Here is a 20,565-nt window from a genome sequence, read left to right as displayed (position 1 = left end):
TGCGAGAATACAAGGATCTATAATACTGAAATTAATAAATCATTTTATTTTCAGATTGTATTGGTTTTTTTTTTAGAATTACGTCTGAACTGAGCGTTATTATGTCTGGAAACATTCCCGGGGTTGTGTCTGTCATACGGATAATATTATGTTGGAAAATATTTTTACCATATTCATTGGTGTGCGTCAGTCCATTAACCTAGGAAGTATCTGTTTTGTCATTCTCATTGAAGTAGGGAATATGTGCATCTTTATTTTCATGTATAATATCATGATATCAGCAGTAGTGCATGGTGTTAAAATGAATCAGAATAATCGTTCTAAATTCAAATAATTCAATGTGTTTTTTGCTTGTTTTAAAAATTGTTAAAGGGGCATATCTCATAATTCAACAATGAAGCCAGTGTCTGTCAAGTACAATCTTCCAAAATACATAGAAACGCTGCAATGCGACAAAACACGGCAATCAAAAGATTTGGCAATATAAAGGCGCGCTTACAGATTTTATGTTCGTAATATAATCTTTCTTTAAGTTATGAACAAATTATTAAATAACTGTAATCAATTGAGCTCTTATTTAAATGTTTTGTTAAGCCTGTTGTTTACAGTTTCATCATTTCATATCATCTCTACATATTAACAAGATTCATCCCTTCACATAATCTCCACATACCAAGTTTCATCACTTCACATCATCTCCACATACCAAGATTCATCACTTCACATCATCCCCACACATACCAAGTTTCATCACGTCACGTCATCTCCACATACCAAGTTTCATCACTTCACGTCATCTCTACATACCAAGTTTCATCACTTCACATCATCTCCACATACCAAGATTCATCACTTCACATCATCCCCACACATACCAAGTTTCATCACGTCACGTCATCTCCACATACTAAGTTTCATCACTTCACGTCATCTCTACATACCAAGTTTCATCACTTCACATCATCTCCACATACCAAGATTCATCACTTCACATCATCCCCACACATACCAAGTTTCATCACGTCACGTCATCTCCACATACCAAGTTTCATCACTTAACATCATCTCCACATACCAAGTTTCATCACTTCACATCATCTCCACATACCAAGTTTCATCACTTCACGTCATCTCCACATAACAAGTTTCATCACTTCACGTCATCTCTACATACCAAGTTTCATCACTTCACGTCATCTTTACCTACCAAGTTTCATCACTTCACGTCATCTCTACATACCAAGTTTCATCACTTCACGTCATCTCTACATACCTAGTTTCATCACTTCACGTCACTTCCACATACCAAGTTTCATCACTTCACGTCATCTCCACATACCAAGTTTCATCACTTCACGTCATCTCTACATACCAAGTTTCATCACTTCACGTCATCTCCACATACAATGTTTCATCACTTCACGTCATCTCTACATACCAAGTTTCACCACTTCACGTCATCTCTACATACCAAGTTTCATCACTTCACGTCATCTCCACATACCAAGTTTCACCACTTCACGTCATCTCCGCATACCAAGTTTCATCACTTCACATCATCTCTACATACCAAGTTTCATCACTTCACATCATCTCTACATACCAAGTTTCATCACTTCACGTCATCTCCACATACCAAGTTTCATCACTTCACGTCATCTCCACATACCAAGTTTCATCACTTCACATCATCTCCACATACCAAGTTTCATCACTTCACATCATCTCCACATACCAAGTTTCATAATCTCCACATACCAAGTTTCATCACTTCACATCATCTACACATACCAAGTTTCATCACTTCACATCATCTCCACATACCAAGTCTCATCACTTCACGTCATCTCCACATACCAAGTTTCATCATCTCCACATACCAGGTTTCATCATCTCCACATACCAAGTTTCATCACTTCACATCATCTCCACATACCAAGTTTCATCACTTCACGTCATCTCCACATACCAAGTTTCATCACTTCACATACCAAGTTTCATCACTTCACATCATCTCCACATACCGAGTTTCATCACTTCACGTCATCTCCACATACCAAGTTTCATCACTTCACATCATCTCCACATACCAAGTTTCATCACTTCACATCATCTCCACATACCAAGTTTCATCATTTCACGTCATCTCTACATACCAAGTTTCATCACTTCACATCATCTCCACATACCAAGTTTCATCATTTCACGTCATCTCCACATACCAAGTTTCATCACTTCAAGTCATCTCCACATACCAAGTTTCATCACTTCACATCATCTCTACATACCAAGTTTCATCATCTCCACATCATCTCTACATACCAAGTTTCATCATCTTCACATCATCTCTACATACCAAGTTTCATCACTTCACGTCATCTCCACATACCAAGTTTCATCACTTCACGCCATCTCCACATACCAAGTTTCATCACTTCACATCATCTCTACATACCAAGTTTCATCATCTCCACATAGCAAGTTTCATCATCTCCACATACCAAGTTTCATCATCTCCACATCATCTCCACATACGAAGTTTCATCATCTCCACATACCGAGTTTCATCACTTCACATTATCTCTACATACCAAGTTTCATCATCTCCACATACCAAGTTTCATCATCTCCACATACCAAGTTTCATCATCTCCACATCATCTCTACATACCAAGTTTCATCATCTCCACATACCAAGTTTCATAATCTCCACATACCAAGTTTCATCATCTCCACATCATCTCTACATACCAAGTTTCATCATCTCTACATACCAAGTTTCATCATCTTCACATCATCTCTACATACCAAGTTTCATCATCTCCACATACCGAGTTTCATCACTTCACATTATCTCTACATACCAAGTTTCATCATCTCCACATACCAAGTTTCATCATCTTCACATCATCTCTACATACCAAGTTTCATCATCTCCACATACCAAGTTTCATCATCTCCACATCATCTCTACATACCAAGTTTCATCATCTCCACATACCAAGTTTCATCATCTCCACATCATCTCTACATACCAAGTTTCATCATCTCCACATACCGAGTTTCATCACTTCACATTATCTCCACATACCAAGTTTCATCACTTCACATACCAAGTTTCATCACTTCACATCATCTCCACATACCGAGTTTCATTACTTCACGTCATCTCCATATACCAAGTTTCATCACTTCACGTCATCTCCACATACCAAGTTTCATCACTTCACGTCATCTCCACATACCAAGTTTCATCACTTCACGTCATCTCTACATACCAAGTTTCATAACTTCACGTCATCCCCATATACCAAGTTTCATCACTTCACATCATCTCCACATACCAAGTTTCATCACTTCACGTCATCTCCACATATCAAGTTTCATCACTTCACGTCATCTCTACATACCAAGATTCATCACTTCACATCATCTCTACATACCAAGTTTCATCATCTCCACATACCAAGTTTCATCATCTCACATCATCTCCACATACCAAGTTTCATCATCACACATCATCTCCACATACCAAGTTTCATCACTTCACATCATCTCCACATATCAAGTTTCATCACTTTACATCATCTCCACATACCAAGTTTCATCACTTCACATCTGCTCCACATACCAAGTTTCATCACTTCACATCATCTCCACATCACATCATCCCCATATACCAAGTTTCATTACTTCACATCATCTCCACATACAAAAGTTCATCACTTCACATCACCTCCACATACTAAGTTTCATCACTTCACATCATCTCCACATACCAAGTTTCATCACTTCAAGTCATCTCCACATACCAAGTTTCATCACTTCACATCATCTCTACATACCAAGTTTCATCATCTCCACATCATCTCTACATACCAAGTTTCATCATCTTCACATCATCTCTACATACCAAGTTTCATCACTTCACGTCATCTCCACATACCAAGTTTCATCACTTCACGCCATCTCCACATACCAAGTTTCATCACTTCACATCATCTCTACATACCAAGTTTCATCATCTCCACATAGCAAGTTTCATCATCTCCACATACCAAGTTTCATCATCTCCACATCATCTCCACATACGAAGTTTCATCATCTCCACATACCGAGTTTCATCACTTCACATTATCTCTACATACCAAGTTTCATCATCTCCACATACCAAGTTTCATCATCTCCACATACCAAGTTTCATCATCTCCACATCATCTCTACATACCAAGTTTCATCATCTCCACATACCAAGTTTCATAATCTCCACATACCAAGTTTCATCATCTCCACATCATCTCTACATACCAAGTTTCATCATCTCTACATACCAAGTTTCATCATCTTCACATCATCTCTACATACCAAGTTTCATCATCTCCACATACCGAGTTTCATCACTTCACATTATCTCTACATACCAAGTTTCATCATCTCCACATACCAAGTTTCATCATCTTCACATCATTTCTACATACCAAGTTTCATCATCTCCACATACCAAGTTTCATCATCTCCACATCATCTCTACATACCAAGTTTCATCATCTCCACATACCAAGTTTCATCATCTCCACATCATCTCTACATACCAAGTTTCATCATCTCCACATACCAAGTTTCATCACTTCACATTATCTCCACATACCAAGTTTCATCACTTCACATACCAAGTTTCATCACTTCACATCATCTCCACATACCGAGTTTCATTACTTCACGTCATCTCCACATACCAAGTTTCATCACTTCACGTCATCTCCACATACCAAGTTTCATCACTTCACGTCATCTCCACATACCAAGTTTCATCACTTCACGTCATCTCTACATACCAAGTTTCATAACTTCACGTCATCCCCATATACCAAGTTTCATCACTTCACATCATCTCCACATACCAAGTTTCATCACTTCACGTCATCTCCACATATCAAGTTTCATCACTTCACGTCATCTCTACATACCAAGTTTCATCACTTCACATCATCTCTACATACCAAGTTTCATCATCTCCACATACCAAGTTTCATCATCTCACATCATCTCCACATACCAAGTTTCATCATCACACATCATCTCCACATACCAAGTTTCATCACTTCACATCATCTCCACATATCAAGTTTCATCACTTTACATCATCTCCACATACCAAGTTTCATCACTTCACATCTGCTCCACATACCAAGTTTCATCACTTCACATCATCTCCACATCACATCATCCCCATATACCAAGTTTCATTACTTCACATCACCTCCACATACTAAGTTTCATCACTTCACATCATCTCCACATACCAAGTTTCATCACTTCAAGTCATCTCCACATACCAAGTTTCATCACTTCACATCATCTCTACATACCAAGTTTCATCATCTCCACATCATCTCTACATACCAAGTTTCATCACTTCACATCATCTCCACATACAATTGATTAAAAATTAATTTCCTGGTTTCAGTAAAAGCAACCAACACCAAAGTTATAGCACGGTACAGTTCTTGCGCTTGATACACAATAGGCTTCATTAATAGTCATCAACATTCTTTACTTAACCTATTTAGCTAGCTGAATGCTTTGCCAAAAATTTAAGGCTCCATGCTGCTTCACAACATAATTTCCGGGTTTGAACAATGTAGTACCAATCCTTAACAATTTAAGACCATTCCTAGAGTAAGGAAACACATGGCATTATTTTATCTTTATTCTTTACACAGGCATGGACATGTAAACACAACAACAAATACTTTCTTGAACATACTACAATAAATGTTGACTCTGTTTAAACAATCATTCGAGAATATATTTCTATCAGTCACTCAATAACAAGACTATCCCAATGGTATGAATACGGATTTCCAATGACAACATGATCAACTACCCACCAGCACAAACATTGTAAAACAGATACAAGTTTGGGAGGGGGGGGGGGGGGGGGGGGGGGGGGGGGGGGGGGGGGGGGGGCTGGGGGTCTCAAAAGTCTATTGAGGATGATATTCAAAAGTGAAATACTTAAGTTTAACAAAATGAAATACATTTTTGGAATGCTGTGAATACGTTTAGAAATGTTTAGAGGTGTTTTTTCAAGCATTATGACCCCTGAGCGCTTTGTCAGAATTTGAGAATCTTGAATAAAGAAATGCATAGATTATGGATGGTGGCACAAAGTTTTCACGTAAGTGAAGATAAATATATTGACTGTGGTCAGAGTCTTCATAAAACTGTGACCTTGAACACTGAATATAGACACCCCCAAATATAATAAAATAAATATAAAAAAATTTATTTAATAATAAATAATAGAGCATCTACAGATCAAGGAAAACCTACCATTATAGTTTCATGGGCATACATCAAAACATTCACAAGTTGTTGTGGGACAGAGTTTTCATAAGATTATTGACTCTGACCTTGGTGTTCGAGCAACTGACATTAAAAACAAAAGGGGTCATCTACTAATGAACGGCAACGTATCACTAAATAGTTATTGTCTAATGACAAATCGTTTTGATTTTATTTTGCAGACAAAAGTTTCAGAAGACTGTTGACCATGACCTTTTACCTAAAAAAATAACATTAAGGGTCATCTACTGGACTAGGGCAACCTACCTTTAAAGATTAATTGACCCACCAACAGACAGACCAGGAACGCAACCAACCAACATTTGTAAACCAATATGCCTTATCTTCTCCAGAGGTGGCATAAAATAAGGAAAATATCATGCATCAAACACATCCTATCATTCAGAACATACTATAACAAAATACTAATGTACCATGTAGCATGGTTAAAAAAATCACTGCTGTTTATAATAGTGTTGAACTCCTTTCTGACAACTACTTTTGCTATTTGTGTCTTTAACAGTATCTTGTAAAATATCAGCACTTACACAATGGAATAACAAATATACAATAATTAATCTATATTTTAAAATAAATATCACACTCAAAACAGAAACAATTTTCGAACTGTAATAATATAGCTAAATTTTCAATATTTCTTATAATTTTTTATTTTGCACTGAATTGCAAACATGACCATATCAACATAGAAACATAAGATTGAGATTTTTTCATAATTATTTTGAATAAAAAGATGAGGGACAATGATTTTAATCCTGTTTTCATCAATTGTTGATAGTAATTGACACACTATTTTGATTGCAATAAAATCTTTGAAGTCCACTTCTCTCATCACTTGAACAAGAAACTGAAAGTAAAAAAAATGGAGGACATGTAAAATATGTAAAAAGATAAACATATCTAAAGTGATTTTGCCAATTCCTACAAGCATTTCTGAAGCATTTCTGAACAATAACTCAAATGATATGACTTTTTATAAAAGTTACTGTATCTCAAATACCTGTGTACAAGAATGGACGAGCAATATAACTACGTAAATCAAAGATTGATTATCTTTTCCTTCTAAAGCAACTTCAAGTTAAGTGTTCTCCCTTTTTAAGGAGTTAAAAGGTTTTTAAAAAGAATTAGACAATTTTTTGGTGTCATTTTAACATATTCAAATAAGGCTACACCAACTATTTGTTATGTTATATCAAATTTGGCATATAGAAATTGGAGGGATCGGCCAACACAAAATTAAATACAAATTCCATATTAAAACTGTTTTAACAAGGATTTGGTGAAAGCAAACAATGCTTTTTTCTATACAATTAATACTCAAAAATTGAGCAACTATCCTTTCTAAGGCCTAAAAAAAAAAGTGTTTGGTTAGGGTTACATCCTTAAAAAAAATAGGTAGGGTAGGTAGGCTTTTTATTTTTTTTTATTTATTTTTTTTATTAGGTTTTATATAAGAATATAATTTTCATCATTGGAGAATGGTGTTAAAGCTATCTTCTGTGCAAGCATTTAAGGTTTAAACTTAATATTAAAAAGCAATTAAAAAAAAAAAAAAAAATTTTTTTTTTTTAGTTTTTCATTTTTTTTTCAAACTGACTATAAAAACGGTAGGGTCGGCGCCTATTCCGTAGGTAGGGTCGGGTAACCCGAACCAAATATATTTTTTTTTTAGGCCCAAACGCAAATTTCAAGATAAGCATGTTGAAATCATGATTGTTCATTTAAAGCTTATGTTATTTTATCAATTCAAGGGCAATAAATCTGCAATGACTAGGGCTTATTGAACTTGGCCGAGATATTCTGCCCAAACACATATTCTCAAAGTTTGCTGATAATCAGTCAAATGCTTCACAAGTTACAAAGCCGACAATATAGTTTGTGTAATATTATCAGTTTTATGGCCAGAACTCAGATGAAGCTGAGGCAACATGACTGGTAATTGAACTTGGCAGAGATACACTGCACATACAAATATTGACCAAGTTGGTGACAATGGGTCAAAAGCCTACAACATGAAGTTTGTGTAATTTAACCAATTTGAGGACCATAACTCTGATATGACTAAGGCCACATCAAACTTGGCCCAGATAGTCTGTCAATACACATTTTTCAATGGTTTGTGAAGATCGCTTAAAAGCTCCTCAAAAACATCAGAGACAACATGATTTGTGTAATTTAAGTCATGGAACAAAACTCATAATTGACTGGGGTAATATGGCTGGTTATCAAACTTTGGCAAGATATTTTGCCCATACGCATATCATGCAGGTTTGGTGATGATCGGTTTTAAAGCTCCTCATGTAACAGCATGGGCAACATAAAGTTGGAATTTAGGTAATTCAAGGGCTTTAACTTTGAACTGAACGGAGTGACATGGATGCTCATTTAATTAGGATGTGATATTCTGCCCATAAACATATTGTCTATGTTTGGTGATGATAAAAAAATAAAAATAAAATTATTGTGAATCTGTCTAATGAGACATCAATTTAGAGTGACGTATCATACTTGAAATATATTTTTACCCATTTGAAATGAGCAGTATGGTAAAAAAATATCATAGCAACAAGATGCATTCAAATATTTGTTCAATATATGATAAAAGGCCCAGTATTTCTTTTGTTCTGAATTGTATGTTTACCTGTATGGGTATCCCTGGTATTTAGATCTGAATATTGAGAGTAGCAGACTAAAGAACACTACAACACACCCAAGGCCAACCAACGCAAACACTGTAACAGAAAACAAACCATGGTTACAAAGATGTACAATATCACAATTACCACATTTCAGGCAGATTTAGAACCTTTTGGCTCTACAAAAACAAAGCCCATTATCCAGTTAGCGCAGTGGTAAGTGAACTCGCTTTTCACCAAAGCAGCCTGGGTTTGATTCCTAGCCTGGGCATGAGTTAAGCTGGTAGCCACCAAGCCCAACAAGAAGGTTTTCTGTATGTTTATTGTTTCCCCAATAACACAAGACCAAACATCGTGCCAACAAGGGTGACTTAAAGTTATTTAATAAGACTTTCTTCACAATTGTTGTAAAATAATTAAAGATTAAACTAAAGAGAAAAGCCTACCTCTCTTCTTTCCTGGGTCTCCCTTTAAAACATTAGCTTCACCCATGAGAATAAATCCTCCAACAACAGCAGCATCTAAGTGGCGAGTCAAGGATTACATCTTTACTTGTCTTCAAGAATCACATCAACAACTAACAGTTTTTAAGCTTTTTCTGTACCAGAACACAAATATCTATAAGAAAATAAACATTTGTATACTTACTTAACTTACTTAATGAAATAACTCATTTTGATTCTACCAGTAATGTATATCATAGGCAATATTGTAAGCCCAGGTCAACTCCATCAAAAGTTTAATAAAAGTTTAATTTACATCAAATGTGTAAATTAACTAGCTTTACTGCATTAAAAGTGTAAATAACTGGCTTTCCTACATAAAAAGAGTAAATCAATCATTAAAATTATTAATCAACTGGCTTTACTCTGTTAAAATTCTAAATAAGCTGGCTTTACTGCATTAAAAGTCGAAATCAACTGACTTTCCTCCATAAAAATTCTTAATGAACTGGCTTTACAGCATTAAAAGTCTAAATCGACTGACGTTTCTCCATTAAAATTCTAAATCAACTCACTTTACAGCATCAAAATTCTAAATCAACTGACTTTACCCCATTAAAATTCCAAATCAACAGGATTTACTCCATTAAAAGTCTAAATCAACTGACTTTCCTTCATAAAAATTCTAAATCAACTGGCTTTACTCCATTAAAAGTCTAAATCAATTGTCTTTCCTCCATAAAAAGTCTAAATCAACTGGCTTTGCAGTGTATTAAGTCTAAATCAACTGGATTTACTACGTTAAGTCTAAATCAAATGTCTTTCCTCCATAAAAAGTCTAAATCAACTGACTTTACTGCGTTTAAAGTCTAAATCAACTGGCTTTACTGCATTAAAATTCTAAAATCAATTGACTTTCCATCATTTAAATTCTAAATCAACTCGCTTTACTACATTAAAACTCTAAACCAACTGTCTTTACTGCATTAATATTTTATGTCTTAATTCAGCCTACAGACTAGTGAGATTGTGAAGGATACTGAGCAACATGACTAGGTATGTTTCCGCCACAAACTGGCCTTGACTGCTGCCATGTATGTAGTTCTGAAAAACACAATCAAAATGACATAAATTTTAATGTTGAAACTCAAGGATGGAAGTTTGCAAGTTTGCAAAAGTAAGAGGCTCAATTGAAGGTTGAGTTTGCATCATATGTGTTCATCTTAGTGCCATCTACCTACAACTGTATAAAGCATTCTAGTTTGTAATTAATTTTAATGACAATCTTACGAAACAAAAGTTTAATTTGTTTTCATCTTTGAGAAAAATTGTTTACAATGTGTTAAATTTGTGTCCCCTGATTTTTAGAGAGCAACATTTTATGCAATAACTACAGCTTGGACAATATTGTATACACACCACGGCTCCAGTGCTGGGGTTCTTGTGCATAACAGGGGGACCTCTAATGTGGTTCCACATCTGACCAGACGTCATCGCAAATATGATGGCCTGAAAATTGTAGATCAATACTAGTATAGTTGAATTTTACCCTGGTATGATGAAATAGAGGATCTTTGAATTTGGTTTTATTTGTACCCTTCAAATGGGATGAAAATGATGATGATAAATCATTATTTTACATGGAGTAAGATTGAAAGGAGGTTGACTGAAAACACACTCTTCTATAAAATGAATCACCAGTATCACACTCGTAATAAACTGCTTTTATGTTATATGAAACATGATAACACGTACCAGTGCCGCAATTCCCCAGAATGTTTTGTTGTAGAGGAACTCGAGATTGTTCCTCTTCAGGTAGAGCAGACCTCCGACCAGTGAGAATAGCAAGGCCAGGGCCAGTGTGCCGGAGTAGTTTGGGGGCCGGAATATACGTACCTGGACAAACGAAATAGGCATTGGTTACAGAATGTAAAAGTGTAAAATATTTGAATGAGTCACAATTTTGTCAATCATTCATTTCTTTTAGCCTATTTGTTTTGTGCTTCAGCCAGTTCACACAGTAGTATTTTTTGAAATTATGACCATAGATGACAGTAATTATGACCATAGATGACAGTAATATTTAGAATGTTTATCTTGCAATGGTATTTGATAATCATAACACATGAATTTACCTTGCCCTAGTCAAATAGCTGAAATTTATATTAAAAAAGTGCATTTTTACAGCATTTCCAGCATACAGTCTTAGTAACAAAACAGACAAATAATACAATGGCCAATTTTGAAATTGTATTTCTGTCATTTACTGTAACACCATCAATGTTAGCAAGCTAATCATATAGTACCTGAATATCGGTTCTCTCCTGAACCCAGCGTGCTAACTGCTCAGCCGCAAACCCTACCCTTAAAACAGTAAGAAATAAATCATACAAAACTCAAGGTCATAAATACTAACAAGACTATCCAATTAATGACACATATTCATGTCAGATTTTCATATTACAAGTTTTGCAGAAGCTCGATTAGTTTTATGGTATAATGTATTATCATGTACCAGTAAACAAAAATAAAACAGTATTTTTATTGTTTTTATATGTACATCATAATAATTAAAATATTCAAACACAAAACAATGACTCAATTTCCGTCATTTCTTTGCCTCCTCATCATTGAGTGATTACTGCCAGCACGGAACCTTTCCCAATGATATATCAGTTGCATCGCACGATTTCGGGCCTTAAGATGAACACTTGCTTTGATTGTTTTTATCAGTTAATTAAATAAAATGTAGGGAAGCAATACATATTTCATTATGATTTCTCTAAAGTTCTGACGTGTTTACAAGTAAAGCCTTGCTTTTGAAAACTAAATTTCACCTCACACACATGATGTCACAACAAAAGTACATTTATATGGAATGACCGGTATAATTATCATTTCAATACTCCATTAGCTTATCATTGTAGATTTTATCCAAATATTCATGGAATATAAATAAAAAAAAGTCTGATAAATCATTTTAATATTTTTAAGAATCAAGCAACAGAAAGTTGAGATAAGTAAGGGTCATAAAAGTCAAGAAAATGATGCATCAATGACAATCCTTTTAAAAAAAGAAGTTTGATAGTATTTAAAAAAAGATTTTTGGGGGCATTTTTATTAAAAATAATTTCATTTATAATACAAATAAATGTTTAAATGTACAAAATCGTACGATGCCACTCATATAAATACATAACACCATATCCACAGCAAAACATGTTTCACTCCCAACCCAAAATGCATTTTCAAAAAAATATTAACCAGGTGAAAGATATACCAGTACCAAATGAAACTTCAACCAATGCAGAAAATATCTCTTATCACAACCCATGTTTTAAATCAAGTGGACATCTTATCACAGGATCAACAAGTAATACTACTTATAGTTGACTGATAACTGTACAGCATGTTATACAGACAATTATTTGCATGGCTATACATGTGAATGTCCAAATCTGTGGACCTACCAGTACTTTCACCACTGACTAGTAATTTGAAAATCGGACAAAATTGTTAATAAGAAATAGTGAGAGGCTGTTTTGATTTATCATTTACTATTGATTTCATATCAAAAATTGATTGATGTTAAAAATGAGACAAACTATTGCCAACACTTGTAAAATAGTCATTTAGATAATTTATAAAAATGACATTCTGAATCATTCGACACTACCGGGCTACTCCACAAGCCTAGTTGGTCGTGATATGAAGCTTATTTATTCCAAGTTTGGGTTTTGAAAACTAATGAAATTTCCATGTAGAATGTCTTTATAAAGATTTTCATTCAATAGAATAGTTTGTAATTATTAGCTATAATAAATTTTTGATAATCACCAACTTTTGAGACGAACGATCATTTTTTTTTTACAAAACTCATCATTTAATCCCAACCATAAATATATGTATTAAATTTGGATATCAGGCATAGGTTTGAATTTTGTATATGTATATAGATATATTTGGGGAGAAAATATTTAAGTTGTTAGCTGCAAAAGAAGTCTAAAGGAAATACCTCTATTCCAAAAACATATATTAATTTCATGCAGTAACAACTGTAGTTTGTGAGCTGTTAAAATATTAAATCATTTGTAAACATTCCTTCATCCATAAACTAACTTACTTTTCTACGCTAAACATTTAAAATGAGATGAAAAAATGATTAAAAAGGTTCATTCTAGTAATACTCATTTTATAAATGCAGTGTAACGCTAACTGCAAGTTTTTATTTAAACTCTATCACTGAACCTGTTTTGAAAACGTTGCCAACAGGCCATTGGAAATGTGGCAGTTACAGTGTATACTTTAAAGATTCTCAATTATTATTAAAAGATGGTACTTCTTTGTTAAACCTTGATATCTTTAAGTTTGGAAAGGTCTGTTCACCATAAGCTACATATAGGTGCCACATTTGATTCAAAGACACTTGGAAAAGCTGATAAGAAAGAACAGAATTGCATCATACATTAACTGAAAAAGCTCATGGGTCTGCCAATGGGATTGACAGATTTATATTTATTCGTTTAGAAAAGCTTTTACAACCCTAATCCATTAAGCAGAGTACAAAACCTCTGAATTCCCATTAGTTATGCGGCATTTCACACTGAACGCTAAGAAAGTTAACATTTATTTTTCGTCTTCTAAACAATGAGAATGACCAAAATTAAACACTATTTATAACTATAACATAAAGCCACAAAACAAGAAAATAAAGCAGCAGCCAGGCAATTATATGGGGCTAAAAGAAATGAATCACCTCTTAATGCTAAATTAATGTAAGATTTGTATTCATTACTTCGTTTTATTTAACATACTTTAGGTATAGACTAATACTCAAAAGTTATTAGTAATAATTCAGCATTGCGATTTTTGAGAGCTGCATGTAACACATTAATTGTTATTCATAGCAAATACAAAGTCATGATAATCATAAAATTAATATAAGTAGTAGGTTGCAGAAGGACATAAGTGTAAGTCATCTGTACCCTTTCCACATTATGATAAGGGACTTATATATTTGACATTCATTAAATTAGGATACAGACATCATTCCCTTAAACTCAATAACTGTGTATTAACTGCTTGTACTATTGTATGCACTTATTCAGTTCTCGCAATATTATAGGGTGTAGACATGAAGGGTTTTAAACACGCTTACAATGCATGTGAAGTTTTAAAAGCAGACTCAAAAGGGAGTTTTGGTTTCTACACCAAATACAAGCGTACACATGTTCAGCTTAAAAAAAATATGACAAGGCAATACATTAGCCCAGTGATCTTGGCCGTACCTGTGTATATCCATAGTGTCAGCCTTCTTTGGCTTTCCTTTGGCTGGGAAGTGCATGAAGACTGGAGCAGTGTTCAACTTCATCTGAAACCAACATTTTACCTTACAGTACCAAAGTCAACTTGTAATGTATGCTTTTATTTAATAGTTGAGTGTTCAATCACCAATGCAAATGTAAATACAATTTAAAATGTCACCCATCTCTTTAGACCTACTCCTACATAAACATCTCAGAATGGATCTCTTCATAATACATGAACAATAAACTAAAACATAACTTAGTGGTTGAAATTATTTTGATGGGATGGCAGTATTTTTTAAATCTTCCATCTATTTTAATTTGGTGAATCACCAGTCAGCCATTATTGATATACGTAAGAAAAGTCAATATATTCAAATAGAGGCTGGCAGTAGAAGGATAGATGATCTCAGACAGTCATGACTTTTGCTTTAAATAAAACCAATATCAAGTGCCTGTTGAAAATCAATAAGGTATTAAAAGTATCATTTGTTCAGAAAAAGTTACTTTCCTTGTTTTTTCTAGCATTGTTTCGAGTATGCATCAAACAAGGTACATGTATGACTTCAAGAAAAATCAAGTTAAGACATGTTTTGACGGAGCCATATTTACTGCCAAACAATATTATTTAATGGCAATGGCATTAACTATTGTTTAAGGTATTTAAATATTTAACAAAAATAATACAATTATGACATCATTTTCAGAAAATGTCGGAGAACTACTAATGTCAATCTAGATTTTGATCCCATTTGTCCACCTTTTTCACAACTATATAAAGCCAAGATGCGTAACTCAATTCTTTAATAGCTTATTTTGTGAATTTCTCACCAAAAAAAAGTTGAAAGTTTACTGTTTAGAAAAAAAACCCATCTGATACCTAAAAAGATTAGGAAGGTATCTGGAAAAAGCTCAAATTTGTCGGAGATCTACTCTCGTGCTGGTTATCAAGCTCAAATATTTAAATCTAATAATAACATTTACAAAGTGGTTAAGTTTACCATCTGGAAGACCTCTGAGCCTTCATCAAAGTCAACCATTGTAAAGAAGAGTTTGTTGGAGAACTGTTGGGAGTAACGCCATGAGTTGGCCAGGATTGTGAACTCATCATGTGCCTGCCTGAAAACAGTCCATTTATATAACTATTATAGATTACCAAAAAAGCAGCACTGTGCAAACAAGCTAACATTGACTTAATTCATTTTGAAAAAATACCATAAAAACAATCATTTTTGCTAAATGTTTTATTATTTCATTATTGAATTCTTTAAAATACATAATTAAATTCCATGTGTACACACACTAAAAAAATAAGCAGTGATTCAAAAGGGAATAAGTGTTTGAAATTATATTTTGTCTGATGGAAGTAATTTCTAAAATCTTCCTTTCATTTAGTTTTGTAGACAAAATATAAGTTCATACACTAAGTTGTTCAAAGGGTTACTTGTATGCATTTACGAAAAATAAATATACATTCATATGGAAAACTTTTAACCTCTACATAAATCAGTCATCAAAATACTTTTGGATGAACAAGCTCTATTTGTAACAGCACAGCTGTTTGAATTTCAAAGTTAAAACAAACCCTAAAATTGCACTAATCTTGACCATTGAGAATTGCTATGAAATATACTGTAGACAAAGTCTCATCTTGTCATATTCTGGATGTACTTACTTGCAGACTGAGCAACTCCTCTGGGGTTGAAGTGCTGTCAGCATGACAATTACAGAGTAGTTTTTAGGGGTTCCCTTAACATACTGCTTGAATTTTTCAGTGTTAAGACGAATGATGGACTTCTTGCTGTTCCATTCAACCATCTGCTGTACACGCTCTGTCAATGGGTCCTGGAATATGAGGGCATAATTTAATTTCATGATGTTAATTAAGAGTTCCCAATCATTTTTTTGTTTGGGGGGGGGGGGGGGGTGCATGCACAATCTGGGTAAATTTTTGGCGGTGCAAGACAAATTTTGGGGTAAATGAATGATTGCTATGAGAGGAAATATAACACTGATAAAAACTGTGTATAAACTGAAAAAACAACAACAGCAGTTTCTTCTCTGAATCAGCTGAAACAGTTTCTTTTCTTTTTTGTCAGCAACACTTTGAATCTTTGGACGTTGGTTCAAACCCAAAAACAAAGAGTCTTTTCTGTGACATTGTTTACAGACAACAAAGCAGACCGTCTCTCGTTTTCGATTCATTTTGATTTGTACAAGAACTATAGGCGTATCAGTTGTAAACCAATAGCAAAATAACTCACAACTACCACGTGACCCGAAATCTGCAGAACTTTAATGAAGGGACATTCACTTAATAGATTGCATCACTGTATATCCATCTTCCACATTGTTACGGTTGCAAATGATGAGTTTATTTTTAGACATGGGAAAACCTGTTTCAAATTGCAAAGTATGCAAATCATATTTTTTGTGTATAACTGTGAATAAGATTGTTAATGGTCCCAGAAAATGAGAACATTATTAACTTTTTAAAATCATACTTCACCGATGTATTTTCTGTGCACGCATGGCATCAAATTATCCCACGTGAATTACACATGAGTGGGAACCCTTGGTCGATTCCCCACTGCAACACTAAAAATTATTAATCATCATCCGAAAGGGACGTTTTATCCGGGTCCCATGTGACAGCGCTATACATCGGTGCATGTTTAAGAACCAGGTTAGCTCTAACCAGGGTTAAATCTGTCTAAAATTAGCTCCTAAAACCTAATATGACTAACAATCTTATCAGGGCTCTGAAAGGGCCTTGCCAGAGTGTAATATTAATTAACTTAAAACTACCACCGCCATCTGCAAGTTCCCCCCATATAATGGAAAAGTTTTAATATAGTTATGTATATTTATTCTGTTTAGTTTGTGAACAAGTATCATACAATACAAATTTAAGTATGCAAAAATGGACCAGACAGAGTTCTTCTATCAAGTATCATCAGGCCAAGTTGGTAAAAAAATCTCAATCTCCTGCTGTTTACCGCTGCCACCAGTTAAGTAAACCTTGGGGGAAATATGCCCGGTGTGGGGCTTAAATGCAAGACCGACGGAACACTAGCATGGAGCTCTAACCAACTGAGCTAACCGGACGTCTACCTACCTTGTGTCTACCTTGTGTCTTCTAGGGAAATGTTTAGCCCTTTAGGCTAGTTGATCCCTTTAGACTACTTCTTTGCAAATCTCCACTCCGATCTGATTTTGTTTATCAATGAAAATAATGAAATTCACTCCAGTCTGATTGTTTGCTGATGAAATTAATACACATCACTTAGATCAAAACGTTTGTGTGCCCATAACTTATCCAGTTGTGATTTAAAACTGTTCACGGTGCTGCATGTAACAATATTATGTGGAAGGCCGTTCCAAATGGATATAGTACGATGTCCAAAAGAATTTAATCGAATAGACTTGTGAGCTTTAGGCATTGCAAGCTTCAAACAGTGACCTCTTGTTCCACTATTGTCCGCAAAATTGAAAAATACACTTGCATTGATGTCATCAACTTCGTGAATAATTTTGAAAACTTGTACCATGTCAAATCTTTTTCTACGGTAGTCCAATGTTGGGAGATTCAGTTCATTCAATCGTTCTTGATAGGAAAGTCCACGAAATTCAGGTATTAGTCTTGTGGCTCTACGTTGCGCATTCTCCAGAACTTGCTTACATTTCTTCGTGTATGGGAAGTATATTAAATTTCCATAGTCCAAGTGGGAACGAACAAGAGACTTGTACAATGTTAAGAACAAGGATTTGTCCATGAAGGTGAATTTCCTTCTAATAAGCCCAATGATTTTGTTTACTTTGTTGACTGTATTATTAATGTGGGTTTCAAAATTCAAATTATTTGTGAAGAGCACACCCAGGTCTTTTTCAGAAAAATCCCTTGCAAGTTTGTGAACATTTCCATTCTCATCTATCATGTTATAGTCATTGTAAAATTTTTCATTACCAAATGACACAATTTTACATTTCTTAATATTAAATTTCAGTAACCAGTCCTTACTCCACTGACATAAACGGTTAATATCTTCCTGAAGCTGTTGTTGATCAGTTGCGGAAAGAATATTATTATAGATTTTACAGTCATCTGCAAACATTTTACAGAGGCATCCAACTACATCCGGTATATCGTTCATGAAAATTATGAAAAGAATCGGCCCAAGTATGGAGCCCTGGGGAATTCCTGACAAAACTGGATTCCACTCAGATTTTTGACCATCAACAACTACTCTTTGTTTGCGTCCATTTAAAAAGTTTTCAAGCCAGTTCAAAATTTGTCCGGAAATACCATATGCATTTACTTTCTTAAGAAGTCTACGGTGAGGTACACTATCAAAAGCTTTTCTGAAGTCAAGGTATATTGTATCAACTTGAATATTATTGTCTGACTCTGTGCTAGTGTTCTGGCGGTCGTGACACACAAGGCACACTTTTCCTCCAAGGTTTACTGTATTTCCTGTTTGCAAACTGAGAAAAGCGAAATTAATAATAAATTATTTACTGTTACTTTGATGTTTAAAACGTGTTGAAGAATGTAACGATGCTTGCAAACACGTTCAATAACCAAACAACTTTTAAAATATTCATTGGATGGATTGACATTTTATAACATGCCATTGTTTAAACTTCATGTTGTCGCAATAATTTACCTCTTTTTTCTTTTGAGCAATCACAAACACAACGCAAAACAGCAAAACAGCTGCAAGAGATAGTTTTGCCGACATCGCTGCCATTTTGTGAAAACACTTCCGGCTACGTGTCGTACCGTCAAAACACCTTAAGCTACACGTACCAGTTACTTCCCTTGTAACTCAAGTAATAGGGGACCTGCAAAGGCGATTGCGATAGAGCCAGTGTAACATTGAAATTCGAACCCGATGAAAATTGGCCCTAGGGGTCATTTTTCAAAGGATTATGAATTTATTTTTAACGTTTAAAACTAACACAGACCGTTGATTACACAGTGACTTGATGACAGGAGCTCATATAAATTAGTCAATCTAGCAATAATCATTGAAATCAGTTCAACTAACCAAATTTATACTTCCCACAATCTACAACATGTATATCATCAAAATAATACATTGCGATGAACTTAAAATGATATTTGTCAAAATTTAAAATTACCCTATACTGCATCCTCGGCACCCCAGCGTATCATAACCTAGGCTATGATATGGTGGGGTGATGAGGATCCCTTTACGACAGTGCATAGCGAGAATGGACTGCAAAACAATTGTAAAAATTGGGTTTTGTAAATCATTTAAAAAACTTGTAATTGCTTTGGAAGTATACGTCGTGAATAGCTTATATTTCTTACTGTGCCATTAAAAATTGCACATGGTAGTGATTCATTCGTATGGGGAGCAATCCCAGGTCGAATGGTAACGCCCTTAAATGATATCCATGACCACACTGGTTCAATATCCCACTTATATTAATAATCTCATACCGAGGTCATTTTGGTTTTTAAATACAAAAGAACCAGTGCTTTCTCTGAGACTGGGAATCCCAGGTCAGTGGATGTTAATATACATAAATCCTTAACTTGAAATAACAGTCAAAGAATTTGTCGGTTCGAACTCGGACTGCGTGTAAAGAAGCTAGTCAGTAAGATTGCGGAAGTCGGTAGTTCTTTCCAGAGTCACCTAGGTGTTTGTCTTCTACGGACAGTCGATCTCTGGCATTTGATTTAGTTTTATTACCTTTTAAAAATGACCCTGTTATTGATAAAAAAAATGTAACTCTGATCAGTTTTCTGTTTGTTTTTCATGTCGGAAAATAGCTCATTGA

General features: G+C 34.6%; 1 protein-coding gene across 1 annotated transcript; it reads right to left on the bottom strand.

Moving 5' to 3' along the window:
- Positions 1-5,975: 5,975 nt before the first annotated feature.
- Positions 5,976-19,534, bottom strand: LOC128228217 (tumor suppressor candidate 3-like). Its single transcript, XM_052939385.1, has 11 exons — positions 19,422-19,534; positions 16,430-16,599; positions 15,756-15,873; positions 14,737-14,819; positions 11,755-11,812; positions 11,204-11,344; positions 10,868-10,957; positions 10,489-10,552; positions 9,452-9,526; positions 9,011-9,101; positions 5,976-7,216 (listed from the first exon to the last, which is right to left on the bottom strand). The coding sequence occupies exons 1-11, from the start codon at positions 19,503-19,505 to the stop codon at positions 7,201-7,203; spliced, it is 990 nt and encodes a 329-aa protein (XP_052795345.1). The 5' UTR covers positions 19,506-19,534; the 3' UTR covers positions 5,976-7,200.
- Positions 19,535-20,565: the final 1,031 nt, after the last annotated feature.

This window comes from Mya arenaria, chromosome 3 (assembly GCF_026914265.1).
Source record: "Mya arenaria isolate MELC-2E11 chromosome 3, ASM2691426v1".
NCBI lineage: Eukaryota > Metazoa > Mollusca > Bivalvia > Myida > Myidae > Mya > Mya arenaria.
The sequence above is the reverse complement of the archived record's forward strand: the minus strand, read 5'-3'. Positions and strand labels throughout refer to the sequence as shown.

Bases quoted from the DNA above. Each gene is read 5' to 3' on its own strand.
- LOC128228217 (XM_052939385.1), bottom strand. From the start codon at position 19,505: ATGGCAGCGATGTCGGCAAAACTATCTCTTGCAGCTGTTTTGCTGTTT. The intron at 16,600-19,421 runs GTAAATTATTGC...CTCATATTCCAG, and splicing joins TTGCTCAAAAGAAAAAAGAG to GACCCATTGACAGAGCGTGT. The intron at 11,813-14,736 runs GTACGGCCAAGA...TACTGTTTTAAG, and splicing joins GACACTATGGATATACACAG to GGTAGGGTTTGCGGCTGAGC.